The sequence below is a fragment of the Buteo buteo genome, chromosome 21, assembly GCF_964188355.1.
Source record: "Buteo buteo chromosome 21, bButBut1.hap1.1, whole genome shotgun sequence".
Classification (NCBI taxonomy): Eukaryota; Metazoa; Chordata; class Aves; order Accipitriformes; family Accipitridae; genus Buteo; species Buteo buteo.
Window position 1 is genome coordinate 25,484,229 of NC_134191.1, and position 22,555 is coordinate 25,506,783.

Here is a 22,555-nt window from a genome sequence, read left to right on the forward strand (position 1 = left end):
TTAACCTTTCAAAAATAAACATTATTTCCTAGAGTTTGCACATAGAGGTTTTTAAATCATTGTCCATCTATTTTATGTAATAAAACCTATAAAAATAATTTATTGATAATAAGATTCTGTTGGCTAGAATAAAACAATGACAACACAGTTTGGAAATTTAGATGTAACTGATTCCTGATCTAACATTCAATACCTAGATGTAGATTTGGCATCTCTAAAGTCAATTACGTGTATACCCTCTAAAAACGCACCACCACCTCTTAAACCTGTATGTTACTTGTACACTTTGCAGCATGCAGCTAATTTACACAGCTTCCGATGCATGCAAACGTGCTGTTCTTAGCTAGGTACTTTACCAGCTAAGATAAATCATTAATGCATAGCACAGTACTTCACAAACGGTTTTAATGAAGACAGTGTTCAAGCTCACCAGAACTTTTAGACCAGCCTGACGATGCCAAACTTGCAACTTTATATCCCATCTTATTTCAGCTATACAATTTTTCACAACTTTTGCATAAAAATCATGTGTTCTCTGATTGTAGAAGAGTGTAAATACACACACACACACACACACACAGACAGTGTTTAATAAAAGGTGCAGTGATTTTACTGGGACTTTAAGAAGGAGAAATTAATATATAGAAATAGACTAAGTTAAGCTATTTCAGCCTGAAAATGTAAAAGTTATGAAATCCGTAAGACTGAGGATAAAAATAGGAGCTTTATTTCCTCCTATTGAGTCTCTTCTATCCATACTCTTGACATGTATTTCCTACTTGAAGTAAAAGGTTGAAACTAGTTTCTCAGGTAGCACTGTGTGGTAACACTTCTTGAAGAGTGAATACTGTGCCCTTACAGGAAAGACAGATGCAGCAACATAAGCACACACTGAAGCAGCCTTTCCAGGATGGAGTTAATAGAAAGCTTAAGCCAACAGTGCCAGATCTCCTCAGGAAGTGCACTCCGGAATTAGAGAACAGCAGAACCACCTGACAACCTGGCTGGCTGTCATCATCTAAAAAAAAAAAGGATCAACAGACTCTCCAGGGAGGAATGCCAGTAATTTTTACAAAGCACGGTTTTTTGCTCCATGGGCCAGGCTAGGGGGCTGCACAGTTACGTGTGTACACATGGTTTGTAATTAGACAGCATGCTGACATGTGATGTCAACCCTAGGCAGATTTCTCTGGTTTCCAGATGATGTGTGGCCGTGCCGCTGCTTTGGACTCTACATTCGTATGAGACACAGCCACTTCTGGATGCTTTGTCAGTGCAGCATAGCACCCCAGCCACCTCCCTTCCATGGGAGGCCAAGGCCACCAGGGCCCTCTTCTCCCTAAAGCCAATCCTGTCAGGCACGGTCTAGCTAACCTCTGTACTACAGTCATGCTAGCTGCTTAAATAAACAATACAAAGCACTTTATACTATGTGAACATCTGTTTGCACAATGCAGAATAGAGTACTTAAGAGGTTTATTTGAGTGCACAGCTGATTTGATGTGTACTGTGAGTACAATGCACTGTACAGAAATGTGTTAGTGTGTGAAGGACAGCAAGCCCAGGGGAAAAAAGCACTACAGCATGGAAGATTCATTTACGTAACGGGTAGCACTTCCTCTTTACTGAGAAAATTAACTGCCTTACACTTCTAAATGTATCAAAAATGAATCCAAAAGAGTATTGTTAAGTTGTATATCCTGGGTCAGATCATTTTCACAAACTCCAGACATTCCTATTTTAATGCTAAACCATTTGCATAGATGTTTCTGCATATTTCTAGGTAAGAGCTTACTCATTTCCTTCTGGCATGAGTCTAATGCTGCTTGAAACCTTCTCTTTCTCTGAAAGTCTGTTTGACATATATGTGCCAAGCAAGCCAGCACATCTTAAGCAAAAGAATATATTTCATCACTACTTTCACAGATTTTAAATCCAAAATGGACAATTGTGATCACTGAATCAGATCTTCTGAATAACAGAGGCCAGAGATTTCTGTATGTGCTTCATGCATTAAGCTCACAACCAGTTCTATGTGAATAAACAAAATGTCTTTCCAGAACCTACTGACTAGAAGTGAAAGGCACTATCACTTGCCTTGATCATTGGCTTTTCATGAAAGCTCATAGGAAATCAAAACCTTCAGGTCACTTCTGGAACTTTGATATTGTCATAACCATCCATGTATCTTGATTCCTGGGGCCTGCCAGGCAGACCTACAATTTAAGTTATTCCAGAGCAACTCCAGCCACTTGCAATGCAAGTAGGCTATTATATAGTGGGTTCAATAAACCTGCTTACCCCTGTGTTATGCAACGGTAATCATTCATGAAATGGTTTCTGAAGTAGCAGAGAATCAGTTACCTGCCTACAATACAGAAAGCTGCTCTGTCATACCAATATTATACACACACAAATGTAAATCCCTCTTCCCCAGACACTTGTTACAGCCCCTAAAAATATTCTAATGGCCTGCTTCTCTGATTGTGTGGCCATAGTAGATGTATTGCTACAACTAATTCTCAAATCAAAACTTTGACAAGTTTCAGCTTATCTAAGTATCTTTCAGTGAGTGTGTCCAACCAAATCCTCCATCCACAACCATCTCTACTATTAGAGGCGCTGTAGCCATAACCCAAACCAGTTTTAAGTCTATTTTTTCTTCTTTATCTCCAACGTATAGCCTCATCCAGATAGTCAGTTTAAACTTCTTTGCAGTGAGTACGTGCTTGATAGCCATGATCGCACCAGACCTCCCATTCTTACTTGCCCTATGTGGCTCCAGCCTAAGTAGCAGTTTGTGGGAAGCCATTAATTTTGTAACATAAATATTGCAGAATACCTTATGGCTCTGTGGAATTAATAGTATCATTTAAATATAGATCTACTAAAGAGCCAGTGTATGCAACAGGTCAGATCTAAATTATGTATCATGACCCCTCGACACAAAAGGAACTACAGGAGATTAGCTTGCAGTGTCAGTTACATCACTGGATATATCCAACTGCAGAGAAGTAATTCCATACAGGCACCATTCATAATAGAAAAAAGCACCATTTTCATACACATTATGAAGTTACTGTAAACAGGTTGCCTTGCTGGGAACTAGTAGACAGAAGCACATGAAGCAAAGACTGATTTTAGAGAGATGAATGGAAGATGCAGGGAATATTGCAGTGCTGCTGCTAGGCTAGATGTTTGTCAGGCCCTTCAAATCTCTTTCACTTTTTCTCCACACAATTTTTCTTTGAAAAGGGAAAGTGGGATAGGTCTCTTGCCCTTAGGTGAAGAATATCTCTCTGCTGCATCCCATCCTGCCATTCACAGAGAGCATCATGGAAATTCCTTTTTGTCTGTCTTCTTCCAACTCCCGAGTAGTTTACATAAACACAAAGAGCAAGCATCAGGCAGGAAATTATGACAGGAGACCACAAGAAAACAACTAAATGCATAATTCAGGTGAAAATATAAAGAAAAAAAAGTCAGTTTCTTTCCTAGAGTTCACAGCTATCAGGAGTCATGAACTAAGAAGATACCAGATACTAACAGCTAGCTATTTTTTTTAAATGATATTTTCATTAAAATCAGTCAGGCATTTGGAGCAAGAACTGCCTAAATTAACTGTTTGCCATTAAAATTATTTCTAAAACACCATGATTTTCTGCAGGGTATAATACAAGGCTTGGAGGAATAACAGGAAACCAAAAAAGGAAGAAACAGTAAAAAACAATGCGCTTTTGCTCCAAGTAGTTTCAATGATACAACACACGTTCACCTCTTCCCAAAATAAATTAACAATCAAACTACACACATCTTACAGTAGATAGAAAGGTGTGGCGGTGGTGGTGGGTTGTTCGGAATAGCTGCCAGGGCAAGGAACTAAAATTTCAGGTATGTAAATCTAGATGCCAGCAAAAAAAAAAAGTAAGATGTGCTGAGGGAGGTAGGAGGAGATTACAAAAGGTGATGCAGTGGTAACTGATACAAAGTACCAGTTTTGGAATTGCAGCCTCTATATCCATGTTAAATAGCTCAAGCAGCTCCCTTTCTTCATTGCCAGTACCCTCCTCCTTAGATTCTTCCCTCATTCTACATTTCTGAATGACTCATCTGTTTTTCCCATAGAGAGATTATACCAAATGCCATTTTATTTACTTAAACTTGTGCTCTAGTTAGGAAGTACCAGTTTGCATAATGACTTGTTTTTATAGTGACCACAGATGCCAGGTAGTACCATGTACTTGTTATTTTGGGCTTCTTCAGATTGTTTCTTTGGCCACATAAATAGTATTCACTCGGAGAAAATTAATTCCTAGATTTTAGGAAAAAAAAACCCAAAACCAAAAAAATCCCTCCCCCAAACCAAACCACTCTTGAAATTTTAGTGAAAATGCGAAATGTTGTCCTTTCTAGTTAGGTTTCATTAGTGTTCTAGGGTCATTCTGTGCCTGTCCCATAGTCATCACAGCAATTTTGAGGAAAAAAACAACAAAACATTTAATAAAAATTACTGGCTTGAAAATCTAATACAGACTGCAAATTCATTTCATGGCTAAGATGCAAAGAGGCAGTGCAATGGGTCTTTTTTGTCTTGAGTAGTTCCATCCAGGTTTCAGTGGCTATTCTGACAGTGGTCCAAAGGACCCTCTCTGCACCCTCCAGTATCCGCTCTGCGTAACACTCAGAAAAAATGCTGACTCAGACTCATGTGATAACACTTGCAGAGTTCTCATTCCATAATGACTGTGCGCAAATTCCCACATAAACAAGAATGACCTACCACACAGTATTGTCTTGTTGCTTCATTACATGGCTGCAGACTGATCATACCACCAGCCTATTACATCTCTTGAGTCTGCACCAGCTTGAGTCTGCACCGTTTTTTCTACAGGGAGCACAAGGTCCTTTTCATAAGCAGCAATATATATATATATATATATATGTTTGGTGAGGGTTTTTTTTCAGATTCATCCAGCAGAACTAACTCAAAGTTTCGATAACAGGAAAATTTATTGTTAAAAAATTGACATTGGGTTGACAAGCACAACAATATAAAGATGCAACAGAGAATTGACTGTTTCAGACCGTATGTGAATACTGGCTCACAGGCCATTTCACAAGCTCAAACTAAGCTATTTCTCAGTTCCACTGAAATTACAGCCATTTCCCATAAGATTAACAACAGGTCCTATTCTCACAGATCTCTTTGGCATGTGACTGTGCAGTACAAATGTGAGTTAGCACAGAGAAGGAATAACTCGGCACTATCACTCCTAAGTGTCACCTGTAGAGAGTAGATCTCTAATTTTTAGGATTAAGGGCAGAATATTTTCACTAGAGCAAATAAAACCTTTACAACTGCCAAACAAGTTTATCAAAATGCATTTGCGAAGAGCTACAGAAGATGAAAAAGGGGCAACTAAAAATATAGCAGTACCTCTGAAAACGTCACTGACAGTTGCAGCCAGAGAGGATTCTGACCAGCTTTTCTCTGGGTCCAAACAGCATGGCAATTACGGTCCAAGCATATTTAATGACTGTTAACTGGTAATGTGTGTGATATAGGCTACCCTAGTTGAGTCCATTACTGACGTTCAGCTACTAAAATCCAAAAACTAAGGAAAGCATTGTGCTTTTTCAAGCCTTAGACTTGTTAAGAACTGACAACATAGTGTGGTTTATAGCTTTGCTTCAAAGTGCCCCAGTGTCACCTTATTCTGCTTACTCTTTGACAAAATTGTGCCCACCCTGTCAGGTTGTAACACCACCTGAGCAATTAACAGGATATTCCCATCCACTGGTAACATGGCAGGTGAGGGTTCAGCATAGCACTGGTTCAAAATAGTGCAACAAACTTTTTTTTCAGCTCACATCCATTCTTCTCCTTTTACTGTATACTCTCCTCAGCCTAAGAACAAAAGATACAAATATATCTTTGCTCTCATAATACATTGTTTCTTCCATTTTCTATGGACTATAACAACAAAACTGAATTTCTCTCTCTAAATAAGTGCTTTATAGCCCACTGTACTAAAGAGAGGCAGAGAAGGTCACTAGGAATCAAGATAGATGAGGATTTCCTATAAAGTCTAATTAAATAAATGTTTGCTGTGCAGTTTGTGAAGACAGTAACTTGCAAGTCTACAGTGTGTCGAGGGGTTTTTATGAGACAAAAGTTAATGATCAATTCAACCCAGTCCTGAGTACAGTGAAATGTAATCTTCAGTGACCTTTAGTATTAAAAATGGAAGCCTAACTTGTGCTTAATTTGTGCTTAGCCACATCTTGTTGTCCATATGCTTCTGCGTGGACTTTAAAATGGATTCAGTCACCAACTAAGTCTGCTTTAGCGAAAAATCACTGTGAACTCAAAAACAAATGTCAGATACAAGATGTCAGTGCAGTTTAATGCTGAGGTGAATATGACTTTCCATCAAACCCCACTGGAGAAACTCCAAAGGATTAAATAGTCAGAGACTCATAAAATTCAAGGTGGTTGCCATAATTCCACTCTCATATCTGCTCAGTAGCTATTGTATGTTAGAGAGGCGTGCCCATCTGTTGCATGGAAAAAGCTGCAGCGATATGGTATATGGTAGAGTTTTTTATTCGATGTGTCACAATCCTGAAGCCTCAATCTGCATTTTTGGGCTGACTCACTTTGTAGGGTATGCTGCAGTCCGAGACCTCATATATAACCTTCTGACTAGGCTGGCTGGGAGACCTGCTGAAGTGAACTGCAGATCCCCCCATGCAGACACGGCTTGGTCTTGGTGCGTGTCTGTGAGACTCAGGCTAACGGCTAATTCCCAAGCACAATGGCTATAAAGGGAGAACAGCCAAGTGTCTAGACCTCCTTTCAGCAGTGGCCTCTTGCAACCTGTTCATGATTGTAGGTCCAACAGCTTTGTGTTTATTGCACTAAACAATACAACTGGGGCTTTCCTCCACAGGAGGTGCTTAAGTAAAAACCCTATCTTGGTGATAAAGGAATCGGTAGTAATGCTTCTACATTGTCTCTCTTTACGCAAGGTCTAGCAAAAGGCCTTTATAACTTTTTTAAAAAATTCAATTTATATTTATTTACATTTACATTCTGTCTGTTTATTTATATTCTATATGTTCATTTACATTCTGTAAATAGAATATCCTTAAATTCTGTTTAGAGAGTGAGAAAAGTGATTCCTAACATAGAAGATTTTGACGGAGTTAACCTGAGGAATACATGTTTGGACACCACACATATGAACAAGTTCGCTGAACAACTACTGAAGAACATTTTCAGCGCAGATGAGCAGTCCTTCCCTAGCCTTAAAAGAGATTACATGTGGTCACATAAGACACATCTTTATTTATTTTTTACTCTGAACACTGTTAAATTTAAGTAGCAGAAGGTTTGCTTGCAAAAACGACATTTAAAAATTGAATTCAAATTATTTTGCTTTGTTTCATACTTTAGGCTTAATTTATCGTTCTTGTTACCAGTTGTGCTGTTCCTGCGCATCTGAGTGTTCCTCTGATGTTCCATCACCATCAAACCTGTATGATGTTAATTGTTTTTATGTGTGTCCTTTGCTGTGGTATAGGTGGGAAAATAAGTCTAGGGAGAAAAAAGAAAAAAAAAAAGGACAGAAAACCTGAAAACCTAAAACCACCGCCGAGAGCGCTCTTAAAATAAACCCCCAGCCCTCAACTTTAATTTTGTTCAGATAGAGTTTTCTAAAATGAAACATTTGCCTACAGTCCCAACCACCTGTACTCCTCCCCAGAACAGCACAAACTATGATTCTTGGCCGACACTGGAAATTTGGTCTTAACACCAAGCTGTTCAGTCCCACACCCAGGCTGACGGTGCGGGGCAGCCGCTCGGGACCCCAGCTCCCCCTCAGCCCCAAGCCCAGCAGGAGCTGGAGAAACCTCCCGCCGAACCAAAGCCGTGGCGGGGAAGAGGCCTCTGCCGCAATGGCTGGCCCCGGGCCCCGGCTGCCCGCCGGCCGGCTCTCCGCCCCGCACGGAAACCTCCACCGGCGGGGAACCTCCCCGGGGCGGGCCGGAACGACAGCCCCCGGGGCGGCCTGTGTGAGGAGAGGGAGGGACGGGAGCGGAGCGGAGCGGAGCGGAGCGGGGCGGGGGGGTGGCCCGCCGCGCCAGCCCCAGCAACCGCCGCCTCACTGGAAACTTTCTCCTCAGCGGCCAGCGGCCCTTCCCGCCCCTCACCCGCGGAGCCGGGGCCGGCCGGCGCGAAAGGGCTCCCCGCGGGCAGCCGGGGCCGGGGCCGGGGCCGCACCGGCCTGCCCTGCGCCGCGATGGACTCCGGCGGCGGCGAGACCCACGAGCTCAACGGGCTGGCGGAGGGCGCGGAGCCGGCGGTCGCCGAGCGGGTAGGGGCCGGGGGCGCTTCCCGCCGGCTGCGGGCGGGCGGGAGCGGGCTGGGCTGCCGCGGCGGCCGGACATGGCGGGCGGGAGCGGGGCAGGAGGAGGCGGCGGAGCCCGCCGGGAAGCGGGCCGGGGGCGCGCCGGGTCTCCTCACAGCAGCGGCGAGCCCGCCCCCGCCCCGGCCGGCTGCGGGTGCCCCCGCGGAGCCCTCCCGCTGAGCCGGGGCGGGAGGAAATGCCGGGGAGGGGATGGTGTGCTGGCTGCTGCCGCGGCCCCGTAACCGGCACTTCTCGAGTATTTTTTGTTTATTCATTTATTTTTAACACGCCCTCCGTTAATTCAGCACTTTTTTTTGTAGGGATGCGGCTGCAAGCATCCCGCTTTGTCTCACTTCGAAGATAGGCAAGTGCCAAGGGGGGACTGAAAAGAAAATCCTCTTTAGTCCTTGGGGCGATGACCCCTTAGTTCCTACCCAGGTCAGCAGGAGGGTCCTCAGGTGTCCTCCCACCCAGGAATCTCTGCTCGGAGCCCACCGGCACTCTGAACCAGGGAGGGTGACTTGGGAGAGGATGGAAAAGCTGCTCGGGGATACCTACACGGGAGATAAGTGAACACGAAAGTGGGAGGAATTACTTAAAGGGCTGGGCCCGTATGGTTTGGTTTTTTTCATACAGTAATACAAATAAAAACAAGAAGAGAAATACCCAGCTTTTTACTACTCCATGTAGTCAAAACAGGACCAGAAAACTTCACTGAAAGCTTTTCATCCCATATTCTTCTGTTTACACATAAAGGATGTTTTCCAAGCATGCCACTTAGCTGAAAAGCCAGACTGGTAAAAGAGCATCTTTTATGTTGTTTTGGAAAGGACTAGACTCTAAAAAGTAGCTCTTATTCCAACCTAAGGCTCTGCCACATAGCTACAGTTGTACTAAACCACCTTCTATGTCACTGGTAAACGTTTCTGGTTACAGACAGACTGGACTGATTGTGTAGCAGGTCTGTCCTTCCTCCCTCCCTTCCTGACAAGCCCTTGTAGTCATGAATATCATACCAAGAAGAAAAAATCTGGTTTTAATAAATCCTGGAAAGTACCTAAAGAGAATCAAGGCTGGGATACGCAGGTCAAACTGGTGGCCTGAAGGGGCTTCCTTTAAGCCACTGACTTCTCAGCAATTTTCTTTTTTTATTAACATAGAGTTGTGATTGCATCACAAGTACTAGTTGGGGGATTTCTTTTTTTTTTAACTTGGTCTGCTCCAAGAATTGTTCTGCAACTTTCCTGTTTTACTTCATCTTCAGCTGCAAGCAATCATTTTGTTACATCTTTCCCATAGAAACTGCAAGTTCTATGTGAGTGCTATATAAAGAATAAGCAGTGAGACGTATTACTATATTGTATTATACGTACACAGTAGCACTTCAGAGAACTTTACAGACACTTTTTTTCATTTTCTCACAAAAAAAAACCAAAAAAGAAGTATATGCAAGGTAGAACAGATGGGAACAGATTTCTTAAAAACTAATCTGTGAATAGGAGATACCTTAAAAAATCTGACCAAGTTCACAATTTACACAAACAAAAGAACACCCCAGCTCAGCAGCCAACTAAACCTGGAGAGACCACAAATCTGCAGGTGCCTAAATCTTTGGTATTGGAGTCGAAAGTGTGGAAGTGTCTACTTTTAGGGATGCTCGCAGGCATCGCAGCTTGGGCCACCCTGTTTTGCTTACTGCCCATCCCAGTGTCTGCCCTCTCCTCAAAATAGATTCTCCTGCACATCTTCAGCAATAGACTGCTACCTTCTCTTGCAGAAGAGCTGACATGAAATGCAGATATAGTTGTCTTACCTTCAAAGCACTCAAAGCACACGAATTTTAAAAAGACTAGTTAAGCCCAGTGTAATTCTGAATGCGTGGTCACATATTGGCTTAATGTGGCTTATTTTAACTCCATCATTAATTTGGATAAATTTTTTCAGCAGCTGTCAAGATTTTAGAAGCAAGAAATTCCTTGCTTCTAATACTGGGTTGGTCTGGCACACCTCACTCGCTACTGTGAGTAGTTACACTTGGCAGAAGTGTCTGGCCACTTGTGCAAAGGATCTGTTTATACACATACAGGTAGTAACTGTTTTTTTCATCTTCCTCTATTTGTTTTCCTTGTTCATGGTCCATATTGAAACAGTCTACATTCACCACGTTGTAAAACCAAGTTTAATGTTTCCAAGATAACAGGAAATGCTAGTTGAAAGAGCTAAAGAACTATGAAAAAGGTGAATAAGAATTGGATAGTAGAAAAGAACAGCTCTTGAATAGTTGGCTTCTGTTATAGTCATGTTATTACTAAAAATTTATTCAAAATTGTATATTAATTCATAAGTAATTTTGGGATGTGGCAGTTTCTTGGTATCACACTGCAAGTAATAAATTTCAAATTTGTAGGAACTTGAAAGAATTTTACTGCATATAGAATAAAATGGTATGTTCTAAAGCATTACTTATATCAAATTGCATTTGGAGTAATTGATATACTCCAAATATTGAAACTATTGGTAATAAGTGTTTGTTTCCTTGTTTTTTAAGTAGCTAGAATAAATAAATAGTGCTTTAACAACACAAAATAGGCAGCCCACAGTCCAATTGTGAGAAACAGTATTATAAGAACAAATCACTGCAATGAGCAGTAGTAATGCAAGACAGAAAAAAAAAATCATACAGGAGAAAGCTTCTATTTAAATAGCTGTACAAACAAGTTTAAGTTGTTACTTCATTTCACAAAGTTAGTCATCAGGTGTGCTGATTATTTTTAACTCTTTTAATGAGTAAAAATATTCTAACTTGGTCCTGGAACCAGTATGGCTTTAGGAAAACAGTGCTCTGCCCTGAACTAACATGACTGTACTTTTTCCTTTTTTCATACTAACTTTTTAGCTCTCAGGTATCAGCATGGTTGCCACGTTTTTTTTCTTAATGTAGTCATACTGGCATTTTCTGTCTATATATATTTTAAGTGGCTCTTCTTAAGTATAGACTTTTAAAGATGCTAGAAAATTGATGCTGTCTATGAAATATGAACACAGGCCGAGTATTTAATTTTTATTTTTGTTAATTGCCTGCAACCATACTGTCTCTAGATGTGATTGCAGTGTTACACTAGGTTGGTACTTGGATGGACAGATTCCCCCGCCCCCCACCAAAATGAAATTCCTGTGGGAAATGTAACTGATGATTCAGTCCAGATGTAGGGTTTTTTCTCTCTGAATCAGTGCTAAGCTGAATAAGTGATCTAATGTTTTACTGGGGGAAAAGAAATAATATCTTCTGAGGAGGTGTAGAACGGATCTAATCATCCATTACATAACTGATATAGCTTAAAGTATTTTTGCTGGAAGAGTATTTCTTTTCTTGTAGAATATTTTGCCTATTTTATTAGATCAGCAAGATCTCTGAGGCAGAGGGGAAGTCTGATTTCAGAGTGGTCATGTATGGCCCATTTTCTGTATGTAGGTGATGGAGATGTGGGCAGAAATCCCACATCTATGAGGATTATTAAATAATTGTATAAAGTTACTAGTTCAGTTCTGTAACTATAGGGTTGATCTTAGAAAAAAATAAAAGTAAAGTTCTGAAGTTGTGTTCTCTTTTAGTCCTGTGTTATTCCTTTTATGTCTGATTCTTCTCTTTTTTGATATAACTGGAATTTTTCCTGAACATGAAATTACCACTAAAAGATCTGGGAAAGTTTGCCGTGCAGTGTTTTTCTTAAAGGTGAACACTTAAAAAACTTAGAAAGTTACTTTTTAAACAGAAGGGCTTTTTAGCATCTTTTTAGATGATTGAATTAGAAAGACTATTGCAAAACACAGTAAAGAACAGTCTGCTGTAAGATCAGTATGACTCAGCCTTTTATTTACACAGCCTCACTATTATGTACCATGTTTCTATTATTTTAAAGTTAGGACTGTCCCTAAACATAAGAATTTAAGGAAGCTTGCTTCATGACGTTACAAACCCAGAGGTCATACTGGTCAACAGTCTTGTCCAATCTCATTTTGAATCAAGGCTTTTTGGCTATTAAAATGTCTAAAATCTGCCATACAACTCCAGTAATCACTAACCTAAAATAGAAAGTAAACTGTATGCAGAGTTAGAGCAAGCCAAAGATTATGAAGACTGTGTTTCAGAGTAAATGTACTTGAAGGCGAAGATCCTTCTGACAGCTTAAGGAAGGTGTTATTAATCAGAAGCACAGCTTGTTTAGGATATATAAATAATAATCAGCATTATTTTCCCAATTAACCCATACAAAACTGTGGTCTCCTCTATTTAGTAATGGCATTCTACTGCATAATGATTTAAAGTTAGAATACCGTGAAAGTGTTTAGTGCCAGTACTGTACGAATAATAAAAGATTTGTGTGTTTTCAGAACCCAGATATGACACTCTGGGCCTGACAAGCAAAACACATTGAGCTCTGGGTCCTGCAGTCCCAGCTGATATTAAGCAGCTGCAATTGCAAATTGCAAATCAAAATTAAAGCAACTCAGGCTGTACTTCTGGCTTATACTTTGCAGTTTCTGGTTCTAAGTGCTCATTTGGGAAATTGGAATTTCACCTTGCTAACTGCAAAATACTGGTTTTCTAGTGAGATTTAAAAAGAAAACAGTAACCAGTCTTGTGCTACTGCAAGTATCTGTTAACTTCATTACAAGAACAGTAAATTCAGTCTTCATAACAGATCTGACTCTTAACTTGGAAATGTCAGGGTCCTATTGGTTCAGGCAATGCTTGTCTTTTATGTTTTTTGTGGGGCTTTTGTTTTGGCTTTTTTTTAGATTTTCTTAAACAATCTCTTTAGGGGAACATATATATGGTGGAAGACATTTAAGACACCTGAGTAAAGTACCTAGGAACATACCAAAAGAGAAGGAATGAATCCTAAAAACTTGCACTCAAAATCCAAATTATTTCTTTCCTCCTGAATTCATAGGGCAGAGTGACAAAAACTAACATAACTAAGTTCTAAATCCAAATGCAAAATAGACATCATTTTCACACTTTTTTTTTTCCTCTGTGGATTAGATGACTGGCATGTCAAAAACCCCACCTGTCTTCTCAGGACCGACTAACTGATACCATTTTGGGAAAGTCAGTGAGGTCAAGATGAACAAGAGAAAAAAAAATTTACTCTTGGGCCTTCCTTTTTTTTGGTCAGAATTCCAGCACGTTAGTTTGACTACTTCAGCAGTCACTAGTGTTTGATAAACACTCTGTTGAACTAACAGCTGCGTAAATTTTGTCACAAGTAGTCATTTAATGCTGTAATAGAAGCAGAAATCCTTACTATAACAAGTTACTGTATTTAGCCAAGATACTTTATTATTTGTTTTCAAATGTTTCCATTTTCAGTGCTGTTTCCTTCCTGTTGAATCACCAAGTGGGACTTAGACGTGATTCATGAAACTCAGCATCTAAGGACATTCACCTCAGTGCCACTTTTATTTATTTTTTAATAAATGTAATTAAAAAATCCTTTCTGTATTTCAAAGGGACTCAGTTCTTCTGGGTTAAAATGGTGAGTGAAGCAAAGCAGCAGCAAAATCTCTACCAACACAGTTGTCAATAAGACTGTATCCCATACCATTCAATCCTAGTGTGAAGGTTTGGTTTTATAGAAGCAAAACATACCAGCTTCTGATGTAGCATCTTAGCTTTATCCTTGCAAACTGCAGTGCTCTGGGCAAGCAAACAGACCCTGCTGCCGTGTGGAGACGTGGAGCGGTGCTGTCTGTGGGGACAGCATCGTGTGACTGTGAAAATAGGCTCTTCCACAGGGGATTCTTCCAGTCACGGATGGAACAAGAGGGGGAGGCTTTTCACTCCTCTCCTTTTTATAACTGCGTGTAGGCTAGCACAGCAGGTTGTTCTGCTCAGAGGTTGATGCTTTGCAGGTGATGGGAGACCTGAAGGCAGGCTGTTACTGACAGGGAAAGAAAGATACAGCAAGCAGTTCCAGCTATACCTGGCCCTTATGCACACACATGTGAACACACATGCTGTTTTTCCTCAGACTCATTTGGTGACCTCGACTGAAGGGATCAGCTTGTCTGTACTAGGTTATTTGAATACTGAAAGTGTGTAATGAGGTGTTTTGATTACATTGAAACTGAAGCAGGTCACGTGGAATACATACTGTTCTCTTGCCAAGTGACACCTGCAGAAAAAGCCTTACTTTACATGCATCCTAGAAAATCTCCAGAAGTTTCACTTTCCCTCTCTGCAGCTCTACAGGTGATAGCAGCACAGTAAGTGTAGATTGGTGCTGTGGACTGGGTGTGTTGCTACATGCTTGGAATCTCCCTGAAACCATAAAGCCACATAACAAAGTTCTCATATAATTTATGTTGTACATGACTGTCATTATCCTGAGGTTAAGGCAACATCTCTTCTTTCATTGCCTGTCTATATATTGCTGTGTAACACGTAGTCTGGTCTTAAAAACTGCTGCCTTAGTACTGACTGCATTTGTTTCAATACTTTTGGCAGTTGCCTTCAACTTCCTTCCAGAAGGCAAGGCTAATTTGCTTTTTGCTTTGTTTTGTTTTATGGTTTTCCAGCATAAGTCAGGAGGCTCCATTTCTCAATCAGGAGATGGGAAATGATTGTTTCTGGGGCTTTCACGATTACAGATCCTTTTTCCTGGCAGAAGGCAAGATCACAGGCTGAGAAAAAGCTCTGTACAGTAGAACCAATGTTTCAGTTCTCCATATGCCTAGTTCAGATTCTGAATTGGTCTGCTTTCAGGAGTGGTAGCTGAAAGCCTCTTAACAGAGTAGAATGCCATTTTTTAGAATCCAAACGTAGTAAATAGCTGAGCTGTCATTCCAGGAATAAGAAGTTTTGCCTTGGTTTGCCTTAGCAGCACCCTACTTTTAAAAGTCTTCTCCATTTATTGGAGTTCAGAAATTACTCAAAACCTTTGCTTCCACCATAGTTCAAGTGCCACAGCCTGCTATTTCCACCTGCAACGTGACCATACAGAAAATTAGCAAACACCGAGGTCCTAAAAGTGCAGCAGTACATTTCCCCAGGAAAAAGAAAAGATCATATTCTGTTGTTTATGTAGAAACTGTCTTACATCATGTAGTCACAGATGTAACTGAAAGGAAGATGTAGCCCAGACTATTTACTCTTCTGTATAGTTTAAAAAAAAAAAAAGCCATGTCAAACATGATCACACTTCTACATCAAGTGTAAACAAAGAAACCGGTTGTCATGTTTTGACTGCAGTCACCTTCCATCAGGATTAAGAACAGTCACAGCTGCCTGTGTAGTTTTTGCATTATACACTGCAGCCTCGTAGACCCAATAGATTTTTCAAAGTCAGTATTTTTGGCAGGAAGGAGTTAATTAGCTACTAAACATAGGAAAAAACTTCCTCTATTATGAACTTATGACAAAATAGATCATATTACTTCTACAGTCTACTGAGAAAAGTTTCTTTTAAATTCATGCCCAGAAATTGAATTCTGCTATTACATGCGTAGTTCCCCCTCCCCTCTTACACTGCTAGCATTAGGTAGCCAAGAGCTAAATGTGTGTGTTGGGCTTTTTACTGTACAATAAACAGTGAAAAATGTTAGCCTGGATTTTTCTACTGAATACTGCCAGTGTATATTCCATGCTGCTTTCCATAAGGAAATGAATATCCACACCTGGTTTAGTGCTTCTGGTGGATGGTATACTAGAATTACAGTTATTTTTTCTGAAGCATCCAAATGCTATAGTGGTTTAATGGGGCAGGGGGGTGGGAAGAGGACACTCTCCTTGACGAGAGAAAAGGTGACAAATGTGGGACAGATTCCCCAGCCAAATTGCATTTTTAGATTGTGGGATATAGACAAAACCAAATGAGTGTCGAGTTCTTCCTGACAAGTCAGTATCCATCTCGGAGCCATTTTCTTCCTGGGACCTTGGTCTCAGTAAAGAAGCTGTCTGCATGAAGCTATGATTATGTGGCTTCCTCCCCTTTGCAGAAAAAAAGTCTGCCACTGCTCCATGACATTTTTCTCTCAGTAAAATATTTAGACTGTGGTAGATTATTACAACGTGTCTGGTGAAAATAGGTCAAGTTCGGTAGTTGAATGCCCTGGAAAAACTGGCAATGTGTTTGCTGTATGCATCAATACCTGCCCTATTTAAAAGGACACTTCTAAGTCTGGACAGTGGCAAACCTGGCTTTGGAGTTGGAAATTTGATAGTTACTAGTACTGCTGAAGAGAGTAATTAGAGGGTGTTTTCTACATTTGAACTAACCTTCAAAGAGAGACTGTCCTCACAGTATTTTCTGGCAAGTGGGAACACATTTGTGCAGTAAAAAGGTCTCTAAGAAGCAGGTTTAAAGAAGTCAGCTAGAATAAGCTTACTCATAATGTATTTGTGTATTATTTTTGAAAACAAAGTCTAGAAGTGAGAGCAGTGAGAGTGAAGTTCCTAACCTGTTCAGAGACTGCAGAAAAGAGGGTGACCTACTCTTCCTTCATCTCAGAGTGAGACATCTAAGCCTAAGCAAGTTACCCAAAGCTGCATCTAATCAGCAGAGAAATAGCCAGCCCTGGGAGATGAGCTGTCAAATTCCAAGTTGGGTCACATGAATCATCATCAGGAAAAACTCATTTTATTCATCCTGCAGTGTCAACTAGCTCTAGTTTTGCCCTGCAGTTGGTTTATATTGCCCTGTTTGTTTGCAGGGGAGTTAAAAAAAAATAAAACAACTGCTGATGCAAAAATGGAAAGAAAAGTTTCCTTGTAATTGGGCAGTGCTTGGCAACCACAGATCATATGATGTTTAAACAGAAAAACAGTTCACTGTGTATGGATGGACCTGGACAGTGGCATGACAGAGTAAGAAGTAGCAGGGAAAGAGGTCAAGCAAAGCTCATACAGTGGCCAACTTCCACATAAATCCTCAAAATAAGACTCATGAGTAATTAAGGAGCTATGTAGATGTATGTTGACAGTGAATTTAATAAATATTTGTATTTTTAAGTATGCCTTTCAGAGTATGTTAGTTGCAACAATTTGTTGTTTGCTTGATTGTTTTGCAGTGGTTTTTCCCTCCCAACTTTTCTCAGTGCAAACTTTTCAGCTTTTTCACTCTTTCCTTTTCTCAGAGTAGAAACATACTGACTGTTTAGACTGATCCTACAAGCTGGAAAAAGTGTATCTGCCAAAGTCCAGTACAGACACTATTTACTGCTCTCTTATCAGATGGAGGACAGTGGTAACAGTGAAAAAGATGCACTGATAGTCTCAGTACCACTACTACTCTATCAGTATGATTACAGAAATCAGTCAATGGGCAAAGTCATCTCTCGCTCACTGCACCAGTTAAAAGAGATGTGAATAACCTTTTTCCCCTCTCCCAATTTTAGCGCAGAACGTCACAGTGGTTTCAAAGAAATGGACCTATGAATATCAATCACTATGCAAATAAGAAGAGCGCTGCGGAGAGTATGTTGGACATTGCCCTGCTGATGGCCAATGCCTCCCAGCTGAAAGCCGTGATGGAGCAAGGACCTTCTTTTTCCTTCTACATCCCACTTATCATTCTTATCAGCCTGTCGCTGACGTTGCAAGTCATGGTGGGAGTGCTCCTGATATTCCTTGGTATGTGGCAACAGCAAGAACCATTGACATATATATATATACACACCTATAAGATGGTATATAGACTCCCCTTTTATTTTTAAAAGGCTGTTATATTTGAAAGGCTTTACCTCAGAATTGATTAAGGTTTTCTCTTAAGACAATAGAAATATTGCAACAAAAGGAGTAAGGGCAGCTTTATGTGGAATCTTCAGTTTTGATCAACTTCCTCATACTCGTTTGCCCAGATCATGAATATTTTTCGTTTCAGAAGGCCTGAGGAGGAAGGAAAATTATGAAATACTGTAAAAGAAACATTAATAGGCCAGCTAGGATCATGCAGCCTGCCCAGTTTCATAATACTGGTTTTGGCAAGACCTGTTACTTAATCTTATGTCTGAAATGTGTTTGTTCTGTGTCAGTCATATCATAAGTAATATTATAAGAATATATTGCGAATGTAGAACTCTCAAGCAGTAGTGGAAGTTGAAATGTCCATCTTCATGTTGGTGTGCATATTGTCTTCAGTTTGTTTGTGTTTCTGCAATCAAATCAAAGGTTTGATAGCAAAGGCTTGACAATAATGAAAAAAACCCCTTAGTTTTAGATTTATGAAATTATTCAAAGCATCCTGAATCTCTAGGTGGGGAGTGGTAGAAAGGTACTTCTTATTGTTCATTTTCAAACCTGTGTTAAACTGAAATTAAAGCTAAAAAGAAAAATAGGCTAGTTAGAGCAAGATTTCAACGTAAGAACATACCTCATCTATTATCCACATACTATGACTTCAGTCAAAAAATTTGAAGTTATGTAGAATGTGAAAACACAGTCCAGGTAGCATCCTGGGACTACAAATAGATTGTCTTGAATTCTGCTTATCACTAGGGAAACCTTTTCTACTTTCTACCAAAGAAATGTGATGTGATACATTTGACGTATGCTAGAAATCATTTCAAGAGAATGAGTTCAGACAGGAGTGGTGTTAGTGCATGCTTTGGACACATTTAATGAGACAGCTGTAGAATTAGTTCCCTGCTCCCTGCCTCCCCCACTCCCCCGCTTTCTGTCTTAATTGTTGAATTACAGACCTTGATATTCCTAGAAGTTCAATGCAGCATCTTTGCTGTTCTCAAAAGTAGAGGTTCTACTATTCAGTATTAATAGGCACAATGCTATGAGGCACAAGAACCAGTACTTATCACTAAAAATTAGGTATTTTAAGTTAGCATTGCTAGATTAGTAGCACACATATGTCCTACACCCTCTGCCTTATACTGTAAGGCAGAATATTGATCTAAGTAGCTATAGAGCCAGGCTCATTTCTAAAACAGTATCATCACTAAGTGAGCATGGATTACCCAAAAAAGCCCAACTAAAAGTCCACAGAGTGTGGAGAGACAGCACTCTTCTGGAAATCTGAGTTTTCTGTTTTGACCTTAAACAAGTCTTCAGTACTTTTGTTTGCTATCTTAACCTGCTGTGATATTTTCCCCCATGCTTTTGCAAGGCAAAATGCAAAAAAGAATCCAGTGGCACTTTGCAAAGTTGCTGAAAACCTGTGACATTCATTAGCAGCACCCAAAACCCTAGACCATAACTTTGGAGAGTGGATCAAAGATACATGTGGAAATCAGAGGGAATGTTTAGGTTTCAGCATCAGTTGAACACTGTTATTGACTGAGATAAATGACGCCTTCACAGGTATGAAACAGCTAAGGATCACTTCTTTTGTTAGTGATATATGATAATTTATTCTCATAACTTTTTTCAAATCTTTCCCTTTAAATTAATGGGTACCATATGACAGATCTTACACAGAGTTCACACATGGCATTTACTAAGTTATTGGTGCCACCTTTGACATCTTTGTTAGTCTTTCAATGTTCCATTTTTTAGCACAACTGAAAAAACTTCAAGGAGGAAGTTCCAAGGAAACCAGGATATGTAAGGCTTGTAATATTGATATGCAGCTGACACAGCTTCTTTCTTATGAAAGAGACAGAATACAGCTGTCTCTGCATTTGGAGTAGAGTTTGTACAAGAGCAAAATCCAGGTCATGGCTCAGAGGAGATTCCAAAGTTGAGCCGAGGTAGCGTTCACAGACCACTTACTTAGCAAACAGTGAGATTAATCAGGGGTTCAGCCTGCACTCTGCAGTCAGCAGTGGCTGTAGGTTTAGCCTACTGAGGAAGACAAAGCCCTCAGCCTATAGGGGTATGCTGTTGGAGCAATGCTGTCATGCTGAGCTCAGAAGTACTGAAGATAGGAAACAGGACATGAAGGCTCAAAGATACAGGCACCATAGCAAGAACTTGCTTTTCACAATGTGTGTTTGGTAGTTTTGGCCTGCAGGAACAGTTTGCCTTTCTGTCCAGCCACAAAATACTGCCTTTTAGAAGCTCTCACAAGTCCAAACAAAAGTCTGTGCAACCATCCAGTTTCTTTCCGTGAGACAGAGGTTTATCCCAGGAGATACCCATTCTCACAGTTCTCTACTAGGGATTAAAAGATTTTCCTCCTTCAAAAGAGCCTTTCACAAAAACATTTTGAAAAATGTTCAGCAAACTTGTCCTTGAAAGTGATTTGGTAATCTTAACTTTTTGGAAGAAAAGCAAAGAATGTCTTGAAATAGTTTAAGTGGCATGAAATCATAGTAATCTAATCCCACTATAATAAAATACTTAAAGAATAACTGTTCTTAAGAATATTTTCACAAACACCCTCATCTTAAGTACTATAATCACAAAGATAGGATTACTGCAATTCTACTTCAAAATTTAGAGCACCGCCTAAACTGACAAGCAGTAGTTTTCTTCTCTGACCCTTATTTGGACAAGGGGACACCTCTGAAAGTGTCAGTTCTCCTTTGAGCATGATTTCTTTTAACTGACAAAACATGTGAGCCCATTATTGCCTTTTCTTTTTTAAATCAACCACCTGAAATGCTTTTCTTCCATACTTCAGGATTAATTACTCCATTTCATTTATTCCACTTCATTCACATGACAGTACTAGAGTCCTTCCAGGTACTGCTGGGATGCAAGCATCCACATAGCTCCAGATGCTTTACAGACATGTATAAACTCATTTTCAGGGTTAAGTACTGCTGAGCTTAAATTATTTCATGCCTACACAGGTGTGCAGTAGCTTAAGCTTTTCAGAGAGTTCCCCCATGCTGTTCTTCAGTGCTTTGACTGGCTTGTGATGTTTGACTATACTGCTTTAGCAAACAGGACTTGAACAGGCGCCCAGAATTCTTTGAAACCAAAACAGCATTGGACTTCTTAATTAGGGACACCAAGTGAACCTGGCTTTTAATACTTCAGCATCATGAGTGTTTGCCACCACTTCTACTTAACTGCTTCAACAAGCAAGCAAGTCTTGGTTCTGAGGTTAAGTTCTGCAGTGTTGACAGGGTCATTATGTTAAAAGTGTATAGCAAAGTTTACCTCATGCAGTACAGTCGTAAGCTACACACCTATGTATGTGCCTATCAGGAGGAGCTCAAAGTTTTATTTATGTTGCTGTAAAACCTTGTCAGGTATGAACTTTCTTTCATATGTCCTGTACATGCACACGCAAGCTCCAATGGTCTACACGTTTAAGAATTAGGAGTCTTAACAGACAAAACCCATTCTCAGAACACACTCCAGAATTCATCGGCGCTCATTCCACCAGCATCAAACAAATTCAGCAGAGGGTCTGAGTGGCAGACCCCTCACTGCAAAAGAACAGACAGAGGAAAATCTTGGGTTTCCACATGATGCCAGGCAAGCGCCCCCGGACTCTTACTGTCCTGTACAAGCACAGGCTTTACCCTATCATCAAGATTATTATCAGTCCAATGTAACTCATTTATATGTTTTCACAAGGCCTGGAATCAAAGCTTAAACTAAATTAATACTATCATCTCCCTTGTGTGTTCCTCCCTCACTCCCTATAGCAGTTCAACCAAAGAACTGGAAGAAACAAAAGAAAATGTTTACACAGCTGATGCTCTCTGTAAAAAGAACTTGCAGCTACACTGCTTTGAAATCTTCCTCTGTTTAACAGATATAATGCCCTTGCTTTCTAAAAGCAGAATCAGTGCAAAAGCAGGGAGTAACAGCTGGGGAAGGGCACCAGTACAAAAACCAATCCAGCACTGGTAAAGAGATTGGGCTGCCTGCGAAGAACCTGTAGCATTTTAGCTGTAGGAAATTTAACTTCATTCCACCCTGTCAGGGCTTCAAGCTTCATGTCAGAAGACTGAAATAATTTTTAAATGCTTAAAATCTGCAACAAAACTAGATTTCAAAAGATCAAGAACTCAGAAGATTTCTAGTAATGTTTGTGTATGCATTACTTCCCATGTGCATCCACAGAGATTAGATGCTAATAACTGGAAGTTAATAGGCTCCTTGTGGTTAAAGATCTCCTTAGCACTTTTGCTGACACTGCAGAATCTTATTTCCCTTTTGAGTATGACTGATGCAAATAGCTCAGTGTAAGAGAAATTCTTGACCCACATGAGTAGTGAAGACTTTT

The 22,555-nt window shown here is 40.2% G+C and overlaps 1 protein-coding gene across 1 annotated transcript in view; it reads right to left on the reverse strand.

The window, feature by feature from the left end:
• Positions 1–7,331: 7,331 nt before the first annotated feature.
• CARD19 (caspase recruitment domain family member 19) overlaps positions 7,332–22,555 on the reverse strand; it is a 51,086-nt gene continuing 35,862 nt past the window's right edge. Inside the window, exons 6-7 of the mRNA XM_075053568.1 lie at positions 8,849–8,968; positions 7,332–7,600 (exon numbers count right to left, since the gene is read on the reverse strand). Coding sequence (XP_074909669.1) covers positions 7,560–7,600; positions 8,849–8,968 — 161 coding nt within the window. The 3' untranslated portion in view covers positions 7,332–7,559. The remainder of the gene's footprint in view (positions 7,601–8,848; positions 8,969–22,555) is intronic.